A 23,143-nucleotide genomic window follows, 5' to 3' on the forward strand; every position below is an offset into this window, starting at 1 on the left:
GCCTTTGTATAATTGTTGCAATTATTTTTACGTGTTGTGTATGTATACAATGTAGTCCAATGATATGTTCCCTATGTGTTTCATTTTGTGTACCTAATAAAAGATCTGTCACTGAGAATGTCCACCAGAAAAACATAACTAGAGAGGTAGCTGAAATGATGAGCATCGACATCAACGATGAGTATTTAGATTATCCTAGGAAACCGAATGTCTTCAGCTAAATGCTGAAAGGGTCGTCTGTTGTAAATAAAACAGCGATAATGTTAAGCATTAGCTGAAGACATGATATCGTAACTCATATGTTTCGTTTTCCCGCTCAACTCTCGCAATGGTTAGACTCCATCTTGTTTTTCTGTCCTCCATTTTGTATACTACATATTGCCATGTGCCCGCCATGCGACGAGTCCCACCTCTTCGCTGGTTGCCCTCAGGATTTGCCCAGCAACAGTCTATAATTAGCCCATTGTGCGTCTAGCGCATGCTCAGTAAGAGTCACATCTGTCTTTGATCAACGTAGATAGGAATGTGCTTTTTTCGCGGGCCTCAAGAACCGTTAACTCCGCCCATGTATTGATCATGTTCAGAAATGTCCATATATGGTCATAAATCATGCTCTGAGTTGTATCCGCCTACTTATGAACCCCTTCTTTGTGTATAAAAGGGGGCTATGTGCCTGAGTTCTGTGTGCTACCCTGTACAATGCTGTAGAGTGTTGTGTAGGCTGTAGGACCACCTTTAAAGGTTTATTAAACTATGTTTTTGTATTTTCAGTTTCCGTGCCAATTTCTTTCTATAGTCTGAGGACTTCGTGCACAGAAGGGCGTACCCTTTGCACTAACAGGCCTTGCTGAGGCCTGTACTTATCAGTCCAGGTATTTTCTATATTTTAAAACTGATTTTAAAAATTCTAAAACAAAAAGAATACTGTCACTATGCAAAAGTTGAAGATACATCATGGCAGGTCTAATCTGGTAAAAATTAAGTTTCTTTAAAAGAGGGACCAGATAGTGTTTTCTGGGAAATTCACAATATGTACATAAAAACATAAAATGCAGCATATCCTGAGGAGACTTTCCGTCGCAGCCGCAGGGTGCTGCATCATTATTAAAACTAGTTCTTTGGGGTCTAACAAGCATGTGATAAAATTGGTTCATTCGAAATCAGGTCAATAAAAATTTCTCATATGAGGACAATGAGCCCATTAAATAAGGTTCAATAAATGGGGTAGTTTTTAGCATGACATATGTTCTGACAATCGATTTCTGAACCTCTATGGCTTCCCTTGAAGTTCTCATTTCCATGAGGAATGGCATTTTGACTGCCTCCAGGTCCTTATTGGAAATACAATCAGGGGTTTCAAATAACTCTACCCAACCTAGGCTCAGAAAACTGGTCTTTAAATATTTCATCCAGGGTATAGTCATAGCATTATCCATGGAGAGACAATCTTCTAAAATCAAATGCGTCAGGGGGATGTCTGGATTTAACCATAATTTCAGCCAGCAGGTCAGTGGACGTAATGAAAAAATATCTCTAACATATTCCCCCACATGCATCAATCTAGGATTTTGCATTTCTTAAATAGCGAAAATTAAGGAATCGCTATTTAGGAAATGCAAAATGCTATGCATCAAGAAATCCTAAAAGTTTTTAGGATTTCTTAATTTTCGGAAATTGCGATTCCTTAATTGCGAAGTGCAATTAAGGAATGGCATTACATTGATTCCTATGGGCCTAGAGGCCCATAGGAATCAATGTAGTCAATTGGAAGGCAGTAGCAAATTGCGAGTGGCACTTAGAAAATTTCATGGGTGCAGGGGGGGGTCCAAAGGACCCCCCCTGCACCCCTGAAATGCATTTGAAAGTGCATGTTTCACACACACATGTCCTAAGGACATGTGTGTCTGTAACTGGACAGTTTAAAAAATGCATTTTTAGGCATTTTAAAACAATTTCGCAAATTACCACGAGGTTGAACCTCGTGGTAATTGCACTTCCAATTTGAATACTCGCAATTTTTTTTTAAATGATGCATAGCTTTTAAGGAATCGCAAATTTGCAATTCCTTAAAAGCAATCGCATTTTGGGAATTCAGTAAAAATACCGAATTACTCAAAAATGCTTGATGCATCCCAAACACATATTTAGGAAGTGCAAACGGCCGAATTTACCGATTCGCACCGTTTGCACTTCCTAAATAGGTTGATGCATGTGCCCCATTGAACCCCTAGTTCTTTACGAGCAGCTAAGTTGGATGTCCCTTTCGGGAGACACACTAAATGTTTTAAGAACATGTTCTCCACTATCTGGAGCTGCTCACCCTGCACGTAACCCCAAATCTCGCTACCGAATGTAGCCGTAGCCACAGACTTAGCATTATATAATTGCAGCATTGCACCAGTGGGCTTATTCCCCAATTTAGAAGCGAAGCTAAAGATTGAAGCATTCACTCTCGCACCTTCACCCTTCTTTTTCAGTCATACTATTTAAAATTATGTTTGTGGTCATCTCCAGGATGGGCATGTGCATTCCGTTCTTTACTCTGTGTATATAAATCAATTTCAGTCATTCCAGTAAGTCGTCATCTCTTTCCAATCATTTTTAAGACACTAGTTTTTAATAGTAAAAAAAAAGATCAATGCTTGGTGTAAATCATGTCTTCTTCAAACAGTGGCAGTTTGTGTTGGCTGTCTTCGAGCCACAGTATGTTTTATGCGCAGAAGGCTTCCGCATAGCTGGTGGAAAAGGGGGAGATCATTGCTGAAGGATGCTACTTGCGGAAGAGTGTTTTATGATTATGAGCTAGTCCTTGTCACCCTTTTTAACAGATTTGTGGTGTTTCGTTTTGACAAATGTATGACTCTGCAATTGAGAGTGAATACGATTAGTTAAGATTAATTGGCCTTCAATAATATTTTTATGTTAGCTTAGACCATTCACTAGTCAAGTTTCTTTATGAGGTTTCAAATCAACCTTAAAAGCACAAATATAGAATGCATTTAATTATTGAAAAAAAAGTCATGGTTAATAAAACCACCTTGCACAAAATTGCTCCGAATCCATTCATGATCACAAAGAATTTTAAAATGAATCGCATGTTCAAACCAATAAAATAAATTTCAGATGTGAAACGTATCCTAGGTCCTTGCCATACCTTACTATACATAAAGTGTATAATTGCGTAAAATTATTAGAATATGCCATCAACAATGATTAAAATACAGTCATAAAAAAGATCCCAAAGCAGTATATAGGAATAGGCCACCAATCAACTCTCCTTCTAGTAACTAAGTACACACCATGTTAACTTAGACTTTTATTCTCTGTGTTGTCACTCTTTCAGAAAGTTCACAGGACTGTGCAGAGACGTGTGCTAACTATCCTTTCAGCTATTTTCATCATGATGAATTTCTTCAGAGCTCAGTAAAATACAGTGCTTTCTAAGATGGCTGCTTTTGATGAGTGTGTATCCACAGCAGCTGCCTTTAACTGCAGTGTATTTTATTTTTATAAATGCAATTTAACAATCACCTCCATGGATACGCTTGCAATAAAATAATCAAATAACTAATAATCAATAGGTTTTGTAGTTTTTAGTTAGTTATACAAACATCCTCACTTACTTTACTATGACTGGCATTGGCTTGACAGTATCTTAAACTAATTCCCCAAATTCCACTGAATGATCAAAGCGCATAGATATCCTGAGTGGAACAATAGCAATGTGGGCGGGACACTGTCAGCTTAGTTCTACTTACTTGCGGTACCCATTTTGATGAAACAAAGCTCGTTACTTCAATTGCGCATAAACCAGTTTCTGAGAGTCGATTGATAAATTCAATTTTGATTTCAGTTGGAACTATGGCCTGCAATAAAAAGAGAACTGTTAACACTAAGCATCTTCCTTCTATATATATGCTCTTGAATCTCGTAATGAAATCCCCCCTCTGGCAATAATGGCTGCTGGAAGACATGGATTTCAGCTTGATGGACGTATGGAAAAGAACTGGACTCCCAGAGAAGTAAGTTGGCTATCGTGCTAAAATGAATGCACGCGGTTGAGTTCAACTGTGTTTTAGGTCTCTCTTGTTAGGGCGTTTGCTGTATAATTCTGCCTCCTAAAGAATGCTTTCATAGCAGTACATGAGGAATGATGTTTCATCCTATAAGTTCAAAGAATCAGTATGCATTAAAAAATTGTTATTTCAAATATGACATCATGGACAAAAAATAACGTTTTTGTTTTATGTTTTCACCGTAGCAGGTTCCTGTTAAGATATATATCAGGGCTCCAAATGCAAGTCAGCCTTATTGTCTTTGACAATCCTTATACTTAAAGTACGCCAGCAACATCATACTGATAAGCTCCAATCATTGCAAAATATGCCTGCGTTTGTTGATTACATTAAATTGCTATCTTCTTTTGGACGATGACATTTCAGAGTGAGAAGGGACTTAGATTAGGAGTACGATACTATTCCCAGATTTTGTTTACTTTGAAACCATGTGAGATACAACGTTTTCGGGTAATTTAAGGAGCTTTGCAGTGAATTTTCAGTTGTGGGGTGGAGAGCCAGACCCTTTTTCCAGCGAAATAGTTTAATGAACACATCTTTGCACTAATTATGAGGAGGAAACCTACACAAAACAGACATAGAGGGCCGAAATGTCGTTCGTACCGTACATGACAATGGATATATTTTGTAGTTTTGCCCAAATCATGAAAAGGGTTGTTATTTTAACTTGGAACGGTAACATGCAATGCCATCTTTATTCTAAAAGAGTGTAAGCCAAAGAGCTGTAATAATACAATCTAATAGAATGTGTTTATAATCGGATATAATAGCGCTACATTTCAAGCTGTAATGGTTAACTTGTTCACGTTTCAAAAACTGAGCACTGCACTCAGAAGACTCCTCATACATAAGATACATGCCCTTGGAGTGACCCTATCAACTCCTTACCCATATCACCACAATAGCACATCTGGCTGACAAAACCTCCTGCGACGCTGTAGCACTGCATGCATGCATTAATCTTTTAATTGGGTGACATGATCGCCAAAACAAATACAAAATGTGCATGACAAAGGCTGCCTACCAGAGTAAAGCAGACCACAATCATTACTGCTTCGTGGCTTTCATAATGACATTGGGGTTTTCTACAAACGTGTAAAGTTAAACATATTAAAACATGCCGTGCATAGCCATTCGTTTTGTTGATTGTAAAATATCTCTGTGAAACAAAAACTATCAATTACCTTTTCATTCTGCAATCCATCTCTTGGTCCAACTTCAACTATTTTAACATGTGTGGGAAACCCAGATGCCTGTGGTTCCTGTAAAATAAAATACACTTAAAAAAAAGTCACTTATCCTGTCTACTTAAATTCACCATTTTGTTGTTGATAGGTTATTCTTACAGTTACTTGTCCATAAGATGTGTTTTTCCCAGTAACTTGTCATTCATTATATAATACCTGGAGTCATCTGCAGTCACAGGGACATGATCCTCTTGCAAGCCAATAAGGTGAAGCTGAACTCTGCAGGATAATGCTTTCACAGAAGGACTAATGCAAAAAGGCTGATTTGCATATGGCTTGGTCTAAACTGGGGTGGCATGGTAAGCAAAAGAACGATGGATTTAACCCAGATCTCGTGACTGGGGTGAGTATATGATTTATTCAGCATTCCATCCATCATTTGTTTGCGTAGCATTTTTCACCTTAAGTGGGATGGGTATGCCCAGACATGGGTCCCTTGTTCTTCACTGTGCCACTGGATTCAAGCTAGCCTGGCTGATGAAGGGTTAAACCCAGAAACCGGTCCCAGGATGCTTGTTTCTGGTCCAGGGAGGACCTGGCTTAGCAGTTCGGTCACTGTTCCCATGAGGCACAGGGTTGAGACTGATTTGCATATGGCTGGGTCTAAACTGGGGTGGGATGGTGAGCAAAAGAACAATGGATTTAACCAGATCTCTTAACAGGGTTGAATGAATGATTTATTCAGCATTCCGGCCATTATTTGTTTGCATAACACTATTCACACTAATGCCCAGACGTGGGTTACTTGCACACTGTGCCACTGGATTCAAGCTAGCCTGGCTGATGAAGGGTAATACCCGGAAATCGGTCCCACAATGCTTGTTTCCAGTCCAGGGAGGACCTGGCTTGGCAGTTTGGTCTGGACTGTTCCTATGAGGCACAGGTTCAAGACTGATTTGCATATGGCCTGGTCTAAACTGGGGTGCCATGGTGAGCAAAAGAACAATGGATTTAACCGAGATCTCTTGACTGGGGTGAATGCATGATTTATTCAGTATTCCGTCCATCATTTGTTTACGTAGCACTTTTCACTCTAAGTGGGACGGGTATCCCCAAACAAGGGTCCCTTGCTCACTGTGCCACTGGATTCAAGCTAGCCTGGCTGATGAAGGGTAATACCCAGAGACCGATCCCCTGATGCTGTTTCCGGTCCAGGGATGACCTGGCTTGGCAGTTCTGTCTGGACTGTTCCCATGAGGCACAGGGTCAAGGCTGATTTGCATATGGCTGGGTCTAAACTGGGGTGGCATGTTGAGCAAAAGAACTATGGATTTAACCCAGATCTCTTGACTGGGGTGAATGTATGATTTATTCAGAATTCCGTCCATCATTTGTATGTTTAGCACTTTTTAGAGAAGGACTAGGCAGACTGAGAACTCTGTTGGTATTCACCACAGTGGATCTTTTCCCTTGGTGGGGCAGCTACATGCCTACCTCACTTTCCGACCAGTCATTACAAACATCAGAGTTCTGCTTCTCCACCCAATGAATGCTTGGACCAGTTCTGAGACCCTCACACAGCATTGTAGGGATTCCTTCAGACATGTTCGTACCATTAGCACTTGAAGATCCACAGAGCTCCATTTTACATGGGAGGAACTTAATAGTACTTCAGCCTGTATTACGACAGTATGATGGAGAGTGCCCATTACAACCCACTCCATCATTACGTGTCATTATGCCAGTCATGTTAGGTGACAAACATCCACGCGGGCCAACAACGGCTGGATCAAGCACTCTTCTTTGGTCCAAGCATCCAAATTCTGCCCAATAAAATATTATGCTCAAGAAAAAACAACATGTAGTTGGAGGCAGAGATACTCTCTCTTATTTCTTCTAGAAACTCTTTCTCTCGTCATTGCATGTGGTCTGAAAAGAACTCTGATGTCAAGTCAGACTCAAAAAGTAACTGGATATGGCTGTTTGAAAATTCTTTATATGATATACAACATTTTTCTAGGGGCAAGACTAAAGTAATACCTAAATGAAAACAGCCTTGTTTTTTCTTTGAGACACTTATCAAAGGACTTACCGGTGTGTGTGGCCATGTAGTTTGTGGAATGTATTTCCTTTTGTCATCCACCCTAGTGAACTCATTGTTATCTCCACTGAAAAAAATATCACTTTCCTTATCCAACACTAGATGTGTTTCAGGCAATCTGCAAATTCCTATTATCCTCTGTGCCACTGTTTAGTTTGACATGGGCCGGACTGTAATTTCGGCAATGCTACCATGGTATTGCTCCGGCAGCCGCATTAATACATTAAAACAGAAGAACAGAATGTGAGCTGATTGGCAATTGTTGGGAGAACACCCTGTAGCTGGCTATTTTTTCACGATGAGACAAAAATATGTTTTATGGAATGAGAGGAAGTGGTCATGTCAAGTATGCATGTATACAATTTGAAGCACGACACTGGTAGATGCTCTCCCAATGAGTTCAAATCTTCAATCTAGCATCCAGCTATCAGAATACCCTGGGTTCAGTGGAATGACAGAACAGAGCGTCGGCTTGGAGTTATATATGGGACATAGTTTTGCAATTTTATATTGTCTTGCAAAATGCTGATATGTATGTGGCCAAAAACTGTATGAGGTCTTTCAAATTTTGTTTTGAGAGAACTCGCTGGTGATGTGATTAATTAATAGCAGTGCTTAATTTGTAAAAAAAATAGGTGCCATATCCCTCATCAGGAGGCCATTGCAACCCGCACCATCCATTGCCCCAGCACTGCCAATGACAGTACCAGCACAACTACCAATAATCACTGTTAGAAATGGGGGTCTCTAGTTGGCAAGGGCTTGCACCTTTGTCCAAGTATGAACCCTTCTTCCTAGTCAGGATAAGGGAGATACACTCCTAAAAGAAATTCTGCTCACCACCTTAGTAGCTTGGCACGACCAGCCCGGCTTATCTCAGAGGCAGTGTGTAAAGCAATTGCACATAACCAACAGTAATACAGTGTAAGCACTACAAAAACACACCACACCAGTTTAGAAAAATATCCAATATTTTTATATACTTAAAACAAGACCAAATACGATAAAAATCCAAACTACAGTACTTTAAACATGCTTAATTTGCAAGATGTCTTTAAATTGCAAAAATACATTGAAAACACAGTTCGTACGCGTCGGTAGCTCGGTCGTAGCCTACCGCGATGCTGAAAACAACAGCGTCTCACAGTTCCTGCTGACCATGTCGGTACGGGCCAGTAACAGCATGAACAGACTCGTTGACAGTACCTTTCTAAGTGGGGCTCACACGGAGGTGCGAATCGGTCTTGGCATTCATCATGGTTGCCATGCAAAGCGGTACCCAGTGTTTGGTGAAGTATTTGCAGTCCCTGAGACTTCTTAACAGAAGGCCAGCTCGGTTTCAGGCCCTTGGAGATACTCAGCACAAGTAGAGAAAGTTCAGTCCAGTCCTTTAACTGCCGAAGGCTGAAGCAGCAGCTGCAGGCCAACACAACAAAGCAACAACACAAAAAAGGGGCAGTACTCCTCCTGGCAGCTCTCCCAGCTCTTTTTCTTGGCAGATTCCTTGATTCCAGCAAGTTCTAAAGTCGCCCCAATGTTTAAACCAATACCAAAGGGGGTGATGGATGGAAAATTCGAGCAAATCAAACACTCACCCCCAGTCAACTGATCTGGGTTTAATCTATTATCATTCTTTAGCTCACTCCATCACCCCAGTTCAGACATGGCCATATGAAAATCAGTCTGACCCTGTGTGTCATGGGAACAGTCCAGCCCCAACTGCCAAGCCATGTCTTCCCTGGACCAGAAACAAGCATCCTGTGACCAGTTTCGGGTTCATAACCCTCATCAGCCAGGCTACCTTAAATCCCGTGGCAAAGTGAGCAAGGGACACACGTCTGGGCATACTCTGCCAACTTAGGGCGAACAAAGCGATACCAAAGGGGATGATGGACGGAGCGTTTGAGCAAATAAAGCACTCACCCCCGGTCAACTGATTTGGGTTTAAGTCATCATCATTCTTTAGCTCACTCCACCACCCCAGTTCAGACATGGCCATATGCAAATCAGTCTGACCCCGTGCCTCAGGGGAACAGTCCAGCCCGAATTGCCAAGCCATGTCTTCCCTGGACCAGAAACAAGCATCCTGGGACAGGTTTCGGGTTCATAATCCTCCTCAGCCAGGCTATCTTGAATCCAGTGGCAAATTGAGCAAGGGCCCCACATCTTGGCATACCCTGCCAACTTAAGGCGAACAAAGCGATACCAAAGGGGATGATGGATGGAGCGTTAGATTAAATCCAACATAAATTTTACCACTGATCGTCTGTTTTCATTATTTTTTACTCACGTGGTTAACTTGCGGCCCTCTGTGCGATTTATTTCCGGTTCACTATTGCGGGCATACACACACACACCGCGGAAGCAGTCTTATGGAGCACGCTCTTCTCGAGCCTTCACAGGTACGAGATGTGACACGTTATAGAACAAATATACTTGAGTAAACACTTTATGTCACTTGATTCAAGTGTACCCATGCTTTATGATGCTAGTTATCGTGATGCCGCTTCACTTATTACTGAGACGAACGATTCACTTCGGGCTCAGTACACTACATTTGCATTAAACATGAAACGTTTTTTGTTTTCGCTACTTCGACCGGTTCCCAAGGTGGATATTTCTTTTATCTTGTTTAGAATTCTTAATCATTAGTTCTTCACGATCACCTTGTGCACAACTATATTACAACGTGCACCAAGTCACCACCTCCTGCAGTCTTTTGTATGTTTCACTGAGCAGTCTTTGTTATTTTTCTGTATTCCCACTTTCCATTTTGACTTACGCTATGTGATAACACAGTACGCATTCTGCTGTAGGATCATTTAGAGTACTTTATCTTTCTTTATAGGGATTATCCCCTGAAGAAGGGATAGACCCGAAATGCATCGGGATCTTATTGAAATTCCTCTGAATTGAACAATGGATGATTTCATGCGTTAAGACACTGATTCGCAATGGAGAATACAAGTATGTAAAAGAATGGATATTTCACTATTGGAATATGCTGTTGAATAAATTAATGTGAAATATGACAAATGGAGAGTTGACTGTAAAAAGTGATCTTTTTCGCATAGGAGTGCTTACAAGAGTTCGCCCTTCCAGTGTTGAAGGACTTCCTACATTGCATGAAATTTATACTCCTCAAGATCAGGAGGTGATAATCCATAGCACCCTTACACTTAGAAACCATGTCTCAATTATGAACTTTTTTTTTAAACAGAGTGCGACCGTTCCCTTATTCTTATTGATACATTTAGAAAGCAGGCATTTTCTTGTTTAACCACTCTGTGTGCCTCTGCCTGTTTGTGTATTGACTGTCTGGTTTTGGAGTAACAGGGGCTGAGGATGTGCATTCATTGTAGACAGCTAATGGGGGGGTCGAGGTGTGCCGGGCCCTTCCGGGATGACTCAGAGATTTGCTGAATAGATCTTAGCTGCATTTAGAGTAGTGGAAGGAGTTTTCCTTGCACCGCATTAGGGCCTGTCTCCCTCCACAATGCTGTCTCCATCCCCTGTGATCCAACTGCACCAGTGAGGACAGAACTGGTTTGGGCTGGGCTGGGCTTAAAGATCCTTGGACAAAGAAGAACAAAGACACAGTGTTGTGTAGTTCCTAGGAATCCCTAGGACCTGCACGTTTTGGATGACCTAAACTGAGGGCTTGGTGTCCCAACCGCTTCCGGACACCCCCACAGGATCCATCAGCCATTAGACCAGCTAGCTCCACAGTGCCACTACCACCCCCCTGTAACTTACAGTGGTGTAGGTAGTCTCTGGCAACCATTGAACATGACAACCCTGATTCCTCTAAGATCGTGAAAAACAGTACAGTACTTTTCACTCAGACGCTCGTGTTTGCTTTCTCTCAGAAAACACACAGGATGGTGATTAGGAAGTTTCAATAAGTATTTATTGGTCCAGCATCAGTCTTGTGTAAAACATATGTGCTGCAACAATAAGGGGACAGAAGCATACAAAAGAGATTGCTAATACCAATATAGTAAACAGTAGATACATTTCTACCATAGTGCTAATAAGATGAACAGAAGCAGTTCAGATAAAAACAGTAGCACTTGCATTTTCCTAAGATGCACGCCCTATGTAATTTGCCTAAATGTACGTTGCCTAGATCTGTATGTGTAGTATGTATATGAGTGTAGCTATATATATGTATGTAGCCAAGAAACCAGTATGGAAGAACCAGCCCCTCACCTGATGGTTGAGAATGAAAGACCCCGTCTCTGCTTTTGGGATTACAACCAGCTGCATGTCGAAGATTCAGCATGCATTACCCTGAGTCAGCTTAGAAGAAATTCTCCTCTATTTTCAAGAGGGGAATGAGGGTCTTATATACTAGAGTGCTCACTCGAGGGTTTCTTCTAGAATCAATATGTTTTTAAAACAATTATAGATGCTTTGAAAACAATCATAAATGTTTTGAAAACAATCATGAATGTTTTTCCAACAAATGTGATCATGCACAGCTGGCTGTTGGCCAGGGAAGAAAAAAGTGATGACCCTTATACAGAATAATTATACTGTGCCTGAGGACGTGTTTATTTACGTCAGGTACAGGGTTTATGATAGAATACCGAGAGCTTGGTGTTGAAGTGACAGGAGCAAACTACTAGGTAAAAGGTCACCTGTTTAGAATCGTTATTGTAGTGTGGATGGGACAAATGTATGTAAAAAGGGGTATACATGACAGGACTAGCCCAATGGACATGACAGTAGTGGTGCGTAAACCCCAGGAATTTAGATCATTTCTGGACTCAAGAGGAACCTTTGCCAAGGGGAAGAGCTGGGGAGCTATGAGGAGCAGTCCTGCCAAGGGGAATAGTAGTGTTTTCCTTTTATTGACATTTAGCCTAGAATGTTCCCCAAACTTTCCCAGTCCCCCAGTATAGGGACTGACTTGCTATGCCACGTAACGTCGACCAATTTATCATCTGTGCATAGGGAAACCTTATTGACACTGCAAGAAAGGGGGTTATTGGTTGACTGGGGTGTGAGCCCTTGTGCCCTGGTAAGCTGCAGCCAAAGTCCTTGTTAGGGTAAGGCACAAGTAAACCTCAAATTAACATGGGTCAACCCTCCGGTAGTTTGGCACAGAGCAGTCTGGCTTAATTTAGAGACAATGTGTAAAGTATTTGTAGAACACTTCAAACGATAACATAGTGAGAACACACCACAAACGGAGCCCAGACAGAACCTCTATAGAGCAGGACCTGTTGAGGGCTAGGACCCTCATAAAGGCCCTCTGCAGGTCTCATGCAGATGTGTTACCCAACTCCCCGTCTCACTTCATTGGGTAAACCCCTTTTCTAAGAATTAACTGCTGCTTTCCTATTGCACTCTCAAAAAAGTGGAGTACATTTAGGTCACTGTAGTGCAAAACTAAACCTAATGTAGTATGCAGTGAGATTTAGCTACCTGAGTGTTACCAGAGACAGCAACTCCCAGCTGATCATCAGAGATTAGGTCTCTCAAGAGGTCTAATGTGGCCTTCTGCACTATGACGCGTGCAATATGCAGGCTAACTAGCTTGATTAATGACTCCAGTGGAGACTGATTCCCCATTGTCATTGCCTGAGTGTTCCTAGACCCACAGGCCCTCCCCCCATCGGGTCCAATGCCATTCTCAGGCTTCCCCACTCACTGCTCCTGCCTGGTGCACTCTCTTAGAAGGTTTCCTGTCCCCAAGTGCAAAGTGCAGACACCATAAGTTCATCATTGCGTATGACTCATGCAGCTCCAGGATCATCTGGTCAGTTAGCAAAGAAGACCTTTGATGCAGAGTGTATTGCATGCTCCATGCCTTGTGTGGGGGTAATGCCTTGGTCATCGATTTTATATGTAGTGCTCAGTCACTCTCCACCTGATGCAACATGCCATCCACACGGACCACCAGACGCTCCATCTGGGTGTTATCGTCCTCTGTTATTCTCTGTGTGATGCTGCGCTGGTTGTGATTCCTGGACACCATCCATGCAGTTTTCAGCCACTCCCACACCTCCTCCTTGGAAGTGAAGAAGTGTGGTCTACCATCATATATGCTGTTTAGTTTGGGGGGGAAAATGCAGAATATTTTTCGTATTTATTTTTTAAAGTTGTTGTTTCACTGCTACAAAAGTCTTACGTTGCTGCTGTACTTTTTGTGTGTAATCCAGAAAGATGTGGATTGGTCCCTTTTCTTATTAGGGGTCACCGCCAACACGCTCTGCTCTCAGAATCGCATCCTGATCCAATAAATGAGGATTTTTGCTATAATTACCCACAGGTGAGGGGATGGCAGTGGCACACAGGCAAGGGCTCTGTGCACTCTCTAGATCACAAAGACCCGCAGAAGTCCCTGCAGGTTGGAATCTAACGCTCAAATAAAAGCTCAGGAGTGGTTCCTGCCGTATGCTCCTGGAATCCCACAAAGCAGATTCCACTCTTCCACCCACTCCAGTATCCCCAGGGGGACCATAGTTTGCCTGTAGAGACTGTTGTCCTCCAGGGAGTCCTCGGGTTGGACAGCCACCCACAACCAGAGGTGTGCTCCTCACCTCATGGATCCCAAGGGCTCCAGGGAGAGTCCACTGCAGGGGGAGGATCATGCCAAAAACTTACATGGACTGGCAGCATCTTCAAGGCAGCACTCCTCGGGTCGCACGGCCACTCTGGCTGGTCTGCTGGATCAGAAAGACACTGGCAGGCCCCACTCTCTGCTTTAGCTGAGCCCTCAGCCATCACCCAGGAAATCAAAACACACACAATTGATGGACGGAACGCAGAACAAATCAAAACATTCACCCTCAGTCAAGTGATCTGGGTTAAATCGATAATTCTTTGCTCACCATGCCACCCCAGTTTAGACCTGGCCCTATGCAAATCAGTCTTGACCCTGTGCCTCATGGAAACAATCCAGCCCAAACTGCCAAGCCAGATCCTCCCTCGACCAGAAACAAGCAACCTAGGACCGGTTTCAGGGTTTCACCCCTCATCAGCCAGGATAGCTTGAATTCAGTGGCATAGTAAGCCCGGGACCCACATCTGGGCATACCCAGAAGACTTAAGGTGAGGAAGCAAAAGACACACCAGAAGAATGCTGCATACCTCATGGGCACCAAGGAGAGTACAGGGGGCAGGGTCCAAGCCACACCGTAGGCAGCTCTGTGCCTCCACCGCTCACCGAGGTTTCCAACCGGCTACTTCAGGCGTTCTGGTCCTCATGGGTCAGGGATACTCACTGACTCCTTGAGCCACTACACCAGCACATTGTCCCCAGCATCACCAGTAATGCCTGCCTACAGTTCCTCCATTCACTTATTGCTTCAGTGGCTGCAGTAGGCTCAGTGGCTGCGTCGCCTGCCTCCCCCTTACCTCATGTAGGAGTTATTCCCCCAGCAACCACCATTTTGTCACTTAGAACCTTGCCCTCCAAGGTCGCAGCAGTTTTTGTCTACTGTTCTCGCAACACCCATTCAGATCAGAAAAAGTGATTGTCGATGTTTATGCTCTGCAGGCGCTGCATCAGATGCAGGACTGTAGGGTGTTCTTGATCCATGATTATATTAGATTTAATGTATGTGTGTGTCGGAGCTCATCTGAGTGCTTGTGCTCCGCCATGTTGTTTGGCCGTGCCCCACGTGTTTGCCCCTGTCTCCTTTAAGGATAAACAAGAAATGATTGTCCTCACAATCAGCTCAAGATATAAAGAGTAATACCCAAAAGATGTGTCTAAGATATTATTTAATCACGTACCTTAGGCTAACAGAAATATAGGATTAGAGGTTTAAAATAAAAATATATTAAATGCAGCCATAATTTAATATCAGTAGGGCAGACTTTGGGAAGGGTAATTATATTTTTTCCTCACCAATGGAGATTGATTCAGCTACATTTTATTCAATAAAAGAGCTCAGATCTCCAGCAATAGTATGAGGTGGATGCTGCGTATGTAACAGCAAGGGATGAGAGGGTTACCTCCTAGGAATTCATTACAATGCAAACAGTGTTGGTTGATTTGTAAAAAATAAAATACCTAATTTTTGTTAGATTTCCAACATTCACCTAACTATAATTAACCTCATTTGTCTGTGAGACTACTTGTGTAAGTGAAAACCTGTGGTAAACATGAACATGACATGAAGATTGTAACAAAACTCTTGTATTACTGATATTCTGTGAGTAAATTATGAAGCTTCCCTGCAGCAAACAGCCTAAACTAAGGATGATTTCTTCTTGCAGTGTGCCAAAAAGCCAATGGGTTCTCACTAGGTTGATGGGAATCCCAATTTGTAGAAAATCCTGATGGTTGCAGTGTTCCAAACCATTTCCAGAATGTCTTTGATCCCCTGATGTTGAGGAGAAGGGGCTATGAGGCCGGTTTGCGTTCCCAGCTGACATGTGGGAAAGAGACAATTAGGGATTTGCAGAAATTGCTGAAGTACTAACTCAGGCCTACTGATATTCCTTTCCACAAACCCATGCTGCATTGAAAACTTGTTGAAAGAGTAGACAGTGCCCTGGGTACATGTGTGAATTTCATTGTTCCAATTAATTGATCTAAGCAGCAAATCCTAAGACTGGTTCCTGATTTTTAGCAAGTGCCACCAACTCTAAATATGTACTGACCTAGAGTCAGAACTATGTTATGTAATGTTATATATAATTTATACATCACATGGCTATGAAAGTGTCCCGGCGCTTGCTCCACAAAGAAAACTGCACACAGATCAGAAGCTAAAAAAGAAAAGTTTTTAGTTTTTTCTTAAAAAGTAGTGTGTCCTGGATGCCCCGAAGTGCCAAAGGCAGCATGTTCCAGGCCAGGTCGGCTTTTCCAACAAAGGAACCCCCGCCGAGCCTTAGGCGATTGTACCTGGGGGTCTGTATCAATAACTGGTTGGACGAGCGAAGCTGTCTAGTAGGTTTATAAAAAGCAAATCTCTTCTGAAGATAAATGGGGCCTAAACCATAAAGGGCCCGATGTGCAATTGACAGCATTTTGAATTTTAGCCGAGATTCAACTGGGAGTCAGTGCAAGTAACGCAGGTGGATGCGAACACTATGTCTCGATGATAGTCCCAGTAGAAGTCTGGCTGCCGAATTTTGGACTAATTGCAATTTCTTTGCAAGATAGCCTGGACTGCCAACCAAAAGAGCGTTGGAATAGTCCAACAGGGACAAGATCAGAGAACGGACCACAGTTTCCTTGGCACTATGTTATATGTTATGTTATATGGTTTTTGTATAGCGCACGGATGCCGCAGCAAAGTGGCGTCCCGGCGCTTTGGAGAATAATAACACAACACGACAGAAAGGTAGAAAAAAAAGGGCCTAGATTGTGGCAAAAAGGAAGGTTTTAAGTGCCTTCCTAAAAGGAAGCAACTCAGGAATGGAGCGCAAGGGGGCAGGCAGAGAGTTCCAAAGGGATGCTGCCAACACTATCAGGCAAAAGAGGGAGAAACGTCCTCAAGATTTTCAAAGTGCCAAAGCAGGTCCCTGCCAGTTTCTTCACTTGTGTCGAGAAGTTCAAATTTTCGTTGAACCCGACACCGTGATTTTTTGCGGTGCCCTTACCCACGGTGGGTCGGGGGAAATCAGGATGCCACAGCCTTTCTCTCAAGTCCACTAGGAACTTTCCTTCGTTACACTTCAACTGGGCATTCACCAACCAGTGAAACACAGAGGACAAACAGTGCTGCGCCGCCACAACAGAGTCGTCGCCCTTCCTCCATGAAACTTTAGCCCCTAATGACTCTGCAAGATAAGCCAGCGGAGTCAGATAGATGTTAAAAAGAAGAGGGCTAAGTGATGACCCGCACAACACTGGCACCACCAGCAACTTCCCGATGGGGGGGGGGGGACTACAGTTCCCAGACTGCTCCCTGGGCCGCAGCAGCTGTCACCAACACACGCCAGGAGGCGCATAAAGCTCCTCGAGGCTCCCGCTTCACGGGACCCGCACAACACTGGTACCACCAGCAACTTCCCGACAGGGGACTACCGTTCCCAGACTGCTCCCGGGGCCGCCGCAGCTGTCACCAACACGCGCCAGGAGGCGCATAAAGCTCCTCGCGGCTCCCACTTCGTGGGACACACGCAGGCATGCCCGGGCAAAGCCCGTGCCAAGGGCGGCCTGTCATTGACCGGAAGAGGCTGGGCAGGCGCACCCCTCTAACGTCAACAATGGGTAAGCGGAAACAATTGTGTAGTCAAGATCGAGGGGCTAAAAGCAAAAATTCCAAGAAAGTTGGCATCTATTATACCATATCTAACCTCGGCGGTGGGAGCCCTAAACAAGGAAATCGCCAACACAGAAAAAGAGTTGGGTTTGGGCACGAGCCAAGAGCCAGATGAGGGGAAGTTCAAATTTTTGTCGAACCCGACACCGTGATTTTTTGCGGTGCCCTTACCCACGGTGGGTCGGGGGAAATCAGGATGCCACAGCCTTTCTCTCAAGTCCACTAGGAACTTTCCTTCGTTAAACTTCAACTGGGCATTCACCAACCAGTGAAACACAGAGGACAAACAGTGCTGCGTCGCCACAACAGAGTCGTCGCCCTTCCTCCATGAAACTTTAGCCCCTAATGACTCCGCAAGATAAACCAGCGGAGTCAGATAGATGTTAAAAAGAAGAGGGCTAAGTGATGACCCGCACAACACTGGCACCACCAGCAACTTCCCGACGGGGGCGGGGGCTACAGTTCCCAGACTGCTCCCTGGGCCACCGCAGCTGTCACCAACACACGCCAGGAGGCGCATAAAGCTCGTTGAGGCTCCCGCTTCACGGGACCCGCACAACACTGGTACCACCAGCAACTTCCCGACGGGGGACTACCGTTCCCAGACTGCTCCCTGGGCCGCCGCAGCTGTCACCAAAACGCGCCAGGAGGCGCATAAAGCTCCTCGAGGCTCCCACTTCGTGGGACACACGCAGGCATGCCCGGGCAAAGCCCGGGCCAAGGGCGGGCCTGTCATTGACCGGAAGAGGCTGGGCAGGCGCACCCCTCTAACGTCAACAATGAGTAAGCGGAAACAATTATGTAGTCAAGATCGAGGGGCTAAAAGCAAAAATTCCAAGAAAGTTGGCATCTATTATACCATATCTAACCTCAGCGGTGGGAGCCCTAAACAAGGAAATCGCCAACACAGAAAAAGAGTTGGGTTTGGGCAAGAGCCAAGAGCCAGTTGAGGGGAATGATGAGGGGAATGCTACACCCGACCTTGTGACAAAAATTCCCGTTCTCTTGGAACCCATGGTACTGATAACGACACTGTTAGTCGCGCAGGGCGCTTTAACCTGCAATGTCGTTCAGACTGGGGGATGGACGACGCTAAGAAAGAACCTTTGCCTGTGTTGGAAAGGGCACCAAAAGGGGTGTCCCTGGGACCAGCTGGAAATAAGGAGATCTACCAGAAAAACTTGTAAATGGGACAAAGGCTTGAAAAAAAGTAAATCTATCCAAGAGAAAGTTGTGAGTGAAAATATTGACCTGACAGTTCGGAACATGGTGGAGAAGATCTTTAACTCTTGACTGGAATCTGCTCTTTCTAGCATAGCTAAATATAATATTGATACTTTGAACACTTGTGTTGCTGGGATTCTGAAAAATGTGAGCGTATTTTTTAACAGTTCCAAAACATTTGCATGTTTCTCCTAGTTCAAGTATGCTCCATAAAGCCTAACCAGAGACCAGGCTACGTCAACTAATTCCCGATCACGGGTAAGGTCAGAATCCGGATTCATGGAGAGAGTTGGGGTATACCAGGGCCCCCTTAAGAGGGTGGGGACTGCAGCAGTTGCAACAGGAATCCTGTGGTCATGACAGCTCTTGGTTATCAGGGAGCCTCCACCCTCACATGAGAGGCTTGTAAAACCCAATTGCTGTAGTCTTAATCTCCTCTCAGAAGCTACCCCACCGGTTGCGGTCCTTGTAAGGGTACCACCACTTGGTGCTGATGCTAACAAATCCATCCCGGCCCTGCTATTAAAAGACAAAAAATGGTGTGAACAATTTTGTATTGTACAGAAATACCGAGATCTTTTCTAGCATTATAATGGCTAGATGGTTGGGGTGGGTGGGTAATCGTCCAAAACAAGTTGACGGCGACTGTATTATTGTTAACTTTAACAAATGAAATGCAGCTGACCGACTATTTTGGACGCCTAGGACCTGGAGAAGGGGAATGGGGGTATCAGAGCTCTGCCGTTGGGTTTTTGTTATCACCCAGTAAGACCTTCAGATGTATTTGTTAAAACCCACTCAGAGGTAGACTCGAGGAGGCCCTATCAGTCTCCTCAACGCCATGTTGAAATTAAAAATGTGAAGCTCCACCCAGAAAGTTTTAGTGTTAGAGTTATAATAGTCCTGCAAACTCTTTCTATTAAAACAGGCCCCGAAGGAGTGGGCATAGCCCTATCAAATAGATTTTCTCCACTGTCCCAGTTAGACGAGAATGACTGACTAGAGATACCCCATGATTGTATACCTGATTCCAGCCATAATGTCCAGCCAATTGATAAAGAAGTTGCCCCTAATTGCAAGATCATTAGCTGGAACATTGTGGGGCTCAGTTCTAAAAGGGATGTTCCTAGTTGGCTTAAGTTTATAAAAAAATAAGATTTTATTGCTCTCCAGAAAACATGGGAGAGGGAGAGCAACTTTTGATTGGATGGGTTTAAAACTCATTGCTCATCTGCAAGTCCTACTTCGGCAGACAGAGCCAAGGGGGGCTTAGTGCTCCTTTTCTCTTTAAAGTTAAAAGGGTCCTTAAAGATGATGGAGGTAAGCTCCCATAATTGTCTGATAGTAGAACTAAGCACCCCAATCACCCCAAAATATTACTAATTAATTTTTATAACTCTGGTGAATGTGATTTTACGAATGAACACCTGTCTTATCTGACATGTTTTGTAGAAGTTTATGGATTGAAGCAATCCACTTTTTACTATACTATACTTATGGGTGATTTTAATATTCATCTGTGTGATCTGAATTGCTATGTTGACGATCATTTGGGCCCTGATTATTCTGTGTCACCCCACTTTAAGCACACACAAAAGTGGGAGGCCCTGGAGGACCTTTTGGCAGGAGCTGACCTCTTTGAACCTTGTTTCAACGATCTATCTGAGCGGGTCCCGACATTTAAGGCCAGGGGAAGGAATACCATTATTGATTACATATTTTTGTCCCCCTCAATGCCAGCTAATGTAGTGTTTTATAACGCTAGGTTGTCTCCCTTTAGCGACCATAACCAAGTAATTCTTGAGTTAAACAAAGACATGGGTCTTCTGTGCTCACTGGGCAGGAACATGGGAGTTAATATTGTGGAAACAAGTGATCAGGGGAGAAGGTTCAAATGGTCTAAGGTAATTCCTGAATCTTTTTTTTTTCTTTATGCATGAAGGCTAAAAATGATATCGCAAAATGCCCAGATTACTCCACCCCAAAGGCTGAGGTTATTAGAGCCTTTGAAGGTATCTGTGGCCAGGTGACAACTGACCTGACTGTCATAACTGAACCTAGATTTAACTCAGGTGAAAGGTGGTTTGACGCAAACTGCTCTAGGGCCCATCAAAATCTAGTACTGGCCCTGAAAAATTAACCAAGAGACAGGTAGCAGATAGTTAGTCTCAGGAAGCACTATAAGCTAGCGGTATATACCCATAAAAGTGAGGTCAAATCAGAGGCCTGGAACGCTCTAATGTCTGTTGAAGATCTAAACGATAGTTCAGAATTTTGGGCTATTATTAATACACCTTCTTTCTCCGGTCTAGAGAATGACATTCTAGAAACTAATATCTCAGAAGAGCAGTGGTTAGCGCACTTTAAGAGTATTTATGGATCAAGCGAGGTTCAGGATCCCTTTCCAGCCTTAGATACACATGGCACTTACCTTTGTTGGTTTTTAAAGAGGTAGACATTAAAAAGGCAATAATAGAGACATCCAGCAATAAGGCACCTGGCCCTGACTGTGTCCCTGCAGACCTGTATAAAGGCGAACCTAAATTTTGGTCCAAGATTTTAGCAAATGTGTTTAAGGCCTCAGTTGTGCAGGGGTTTCCTGCAATCTAGTCCCTGTCTACAAATATACCACTTTTTAAAAAGGGACAGAGAGGGGATCCACGGTGCTACAGACCAATATCATTGGTTGACTCTGTTGTCAAAATTTTAGGTAAAGTGATCTTGGCTAAAGTCACTGATTGGGTAAATCATAACGGGGTTTTATCCAATCTCCAGTATGGTTTTAGACAAGGCAGAAGCACCCTGGATCAGTGCCTTAATTTATATTTATTGACAGGCAAAGGCAAATACACCGTAGCCAAAAATGTTTCCTTGCAAATGGCTTTTATGGACCTCACCTCAGCATTCGATCTGCTAAATAGATTGAAGCTCTGGTCTATTTTACTTGATATGGGTATTGATCCATGTTTGGTTTACTTTTTACTAGATTTACTTCGGGACCATTTAGCAGCTGTCAGGGTTACTCAGGACGGCAAATGCACTAGACACTTTAAATCAGGCAGAGTGGTCCGCCAGAGTTGCATATTGGCGCCATTACTTTTTACCCATGTTATCAATGCCCTAGATAAAACCCTGGACCAGGCCAGCCTGGATATTCTGCGTGTAGGGAACAGGACTATTCTGGTCCTCCTATATTGGATGATGGCATGTTATTATCCCGAACTGCCATAGGCCTTCAGAGACTTTTGGATGCATTTGGGGCCCACATGAAATCCTTGGATCTGGTAGTGAATATGTCAAAATCACATGTGAAGACAATGGGCCAAAGAAATAGAAAAGTTAAAACTTTCTCATGTGATGGAGCTGAGGTGTCCAGGTTGACCTCTTTTACATATCTGGGGGTTCTATTTGATGACAGATGTTCCTGGATCCCCCAATATAAAGCTAAAAAACGCAGTAATTAGATCGATGCCAGCTTTATTGGGGTTCTCACAGAGATTGGGAGACAGGCCTTTTGAAGCTATTCTGTCCATCCATAGATCTAAATGTCTGGCTATTGCTAAATATGGTTCTGCCATTTGGAGCTACAAACAAATGGCAGGGGTGCAGTTGGCTGAAAATACATTTTTACGTATCCTCTTGTCCGTGCCCCAATTAATCCCAACTTTCTCCATTCATCAGTTATGTGACTGACTCGATGAGATTGGCCAACTTGGTCTGATGGATTAAAACCTGGCTCAGCACAGAGATAACTTTGAACCACCAGATTTTACGGGACTGTGTTGCCCTGGATAAAGCCATCAGCATTCCGTGGCTGTCTTACATCAAATGCCTGTTTCTTAAACTAGGGCGACCTGATATTTATAATGTTGCAGAATCAATTAAAAAAGATTATATAAAATGGGTGAAATCGCAATTCTTGAATATACTGATGTTGGAACGGGAGGAACTGAAGATACAAAACCCTTTGGTCAGGGCACATTACCTAAAAAATTCTTCCCCATTAATTGAGCCCTATTTGAGAATCGTGTCCAAGCCTTACCATTGTTGGCTCCTGACTAGGTTCCGCTTCAATTTAATTCATTTTTCGCTGGGTAACCTTCCTGGTGGTGTAAATCAGAGGATATAGGCCTGTGTCAGTGCAACAATTTCTCACCACAGGACACAATGCACTTCATTATGTTTTGTGATTTTTACAATGACATACGGAGGAGGTTTCTAACCCCTCTATTGAGGGGAAAGAGCTTCCTACAGGTTAGACCAGCTTTAATGTATCTCCAATTGCTAGATGATACACGGAATATTTTTAACATTGCTAGTTTC

At 43.4% G+C, this 23,143-nt stretch overlaps 1 protein-coding gene across 1 annotated transcript in view; it reads right to left on the reverse strand.

Annotated features, from left to right (window-relative positions):
* HMGCLL1 (3-hydroxy-3-methylglutaryl-CoA lyase like 1) overlaps positions 1–23,143 on the reverse strand; it is an 826,606-nt gene that overhangs the window by 745,117 nt on the left and 58,346 nt on the right. The window contains exons 2-3 of the mRNA XM_086926446.1: positions 5,261–5,338; positions 3,759–3,866 (exon numbers count right to left, since the gene is read on the reverse strand). Of these exons, the coding sequence (XP_086782572.1) occupies positions 3,759–3,866; positions 5,261–5,338 (186 nt within the window). The remainder of the gene's footprint in view (positions 1–3,758; positions 3,867–5,260; positions 5,339–23,143) is intronic.

Source organism: Lissotriton vulgaris, chromosome 6 (assembly GCF_964263255.1).
Source record: "Lissotriton vulgaris chromosome 6, aLisVul1.2, whole genome shotgun sequence".
Lineage (NCBI taxonomy): Eukaryota > Metazoa > Chordata > Amphibia > Caudata > Salamandridae > Lissotriton > Lissotriton vulgaris.